The sequence below is a fragment of the Cariama cristata genome, unplaced genomic scaffold, assembly GCF_000690535.1.
Source record: "Cariama cristata isolate BGI_N322 unplaced genomic scaffold, ASM69053v1 scaffold29670, whole genome shotgun sequence".
NCBI classification, from domain to species: Eukaryota; Metazoa; Chordata; class Aves; order Cariamiformes; family Cariamidae; genus Cariama; species Cariama cristata.
In genome coordinates, this window is record NW_009594561.1 from 7,983 (window position 1) to 9,650 (window position 1,668).

Here is a 1,668-nt window from a genome sequence, read left to right on the forward strand (position 1 = left end):
TCCTTTCGGGAAGCAGCATTCTAGTAAGTCATTGTTCTGCAAGCTCACTCTGTTCCCCTCACCTCCAAACTCATCTTAAATAGTAGCTCAGCTGTAGGTTCTTCTAAAATACCAATGTTAATTGCTGGTGTTAGTTTCTTAACTAAACATACTTACAAAAACAACAGTATGGATTTTGGACACAAAAAAATAATCAATCAGTTTTAAGACACTGGTTCTCTTCTCCCGCCATCTTGTCAATATTGTCTAACACCCTAATAATCTCCTCAGGGCAAGTATCCTGCCATCATCCAAGGCTGCTCACTATTTAAAACTGAAAGAACTACTTGGTTCCAGAAATTGTTTCATTTTCTCCAAGTCCTCAGCCTTAAAGCTACTGGCTTTGTTACCCCTCTTCTATCAACGAAAAGAGCTAAATGCTTCCACGATAGCAGCAACTAACCTCTTTCCCATGTAGCTGATATCCTGTAGTTTCTTGCCAACATTCTTTTAGTCAGAGAAGGATACTTCACAGACATTAAGCGACACAAATGTATCAAATCTTCAAACAGTACTGGGCTTTAGAACAAGAAAAAAAAAATAGTTCTATCAAAAATGTGATCATAATGGCAGGCAGATGCTGCTGGGACATGAATGCTATAACATTACTGTATGTAAAACATATAATAGCAAAACATTTCCAAACAGTTAACACAGATTTCAGATTAATATCCCACATGCCAGTCCTGTTCCAAGTTGGCAGAGGTAACGCTTACCATTAGTTATTTAAAAAAATGACACTCTGCATCAGCTAGAAGTAGATCTCAAGTTGAAACACAGACCTTGGCCTAAAAGCAGCTTTAATGTAGGGTATGTGTTTACATTGGTACTACTGTCGATATTCAGAATTGTGGTGGGTTTTTTTGTTTTAGTTGGTTTTATTTTGTTTATTTTGCAAGTTGACAACCAGATACAAAGGATCTAACAGTTTTGCAGAGTAAGTGAATCTCTCAACACTAGAGCTATGTATGAATTTTCTTTGTAGTGTTAAAAACTCTGGTCCTTAAGTCACCTGCTTGATGACCGGCTTATGCTAAAGCCATAACCATGCAGCAGAAAGATTCTCCCTATGACCGAGGACTTACCAATAATGTTCTCTCCTGGGAGCAACTTCTGTTGTCTCCCAGAACCGCGCGTGTGAGATTGCACGCTGTACCCGCTCCTCGTGGTCCTCGAGCTGGTGAGCCGGGTTGTCAATGATGCTCAGCACCGGCGGAGGTAAGCCTTCCACCAGCTTCGTCTTGGTGAGCCACTGCGCTTGCCGAACTCCTTGAAACAAAAACCCAAATATGTGTTACGGGGGCTGTCGGGAAGGCTGGCGATGGGCTGACAGCGCAGTTAGTTAAGGAGGCAGGGCAGGCTCTTCACCGCCTATGCTTTTATACACCATGTGGGGAGAAACCTTGGCTGGCAGTGAAGGGTAAGTGCTTGAACAACGGCCCGGGGCAGCGCTGGGGAGGGCAGAGGTGGGCGGCCTGGGCCGAGGAGGACCAGGAGAGCCGAAGGAAGGGCCACCGGGCCGGTACCTTCCAGCATGCGGGTGCGCTGGTGGCAGATGTAGCAGCCGCGCTCCTTGTAGAGCGCCATGTCCTCGTAGCGCGGCCCCGGAGAGTGCCGGGGGTCGTGCCA

At 45.5% G+C, this 1,668-nt stretch overlaps 1 protein-coding gene across 1 annotated transcript in view; it reads right to left on the reverse strand.

Annotated features, from left to right (window-relative positions):
• MRPL37 (mitochondrial ribosomal protein L37) overlaps positions 1-1,665 on the reverse strand; it is a gene marked incomplete at its 5' end in the record, with an annotated part of 3,905 nt that extends 2,240 nt beyond the window's left edge. The window contains 3 exons of the mRNA XM_009698548.1: positions 443-558; positions 1,125-1,308; positions 1,566-1,665. Coding sequence (XP_009696850.1) covers positions 443-558; positions 1,125-1,308; positions 1,566-1,665 — 400 coding nt within the window. The remainder of the gene's footprint in view (positions 1-442; positions 559-1,124; positions 1,309-1,565) is intronic.
• Positions 1,666-1,668: the final 3 nt, after the last annotated feature.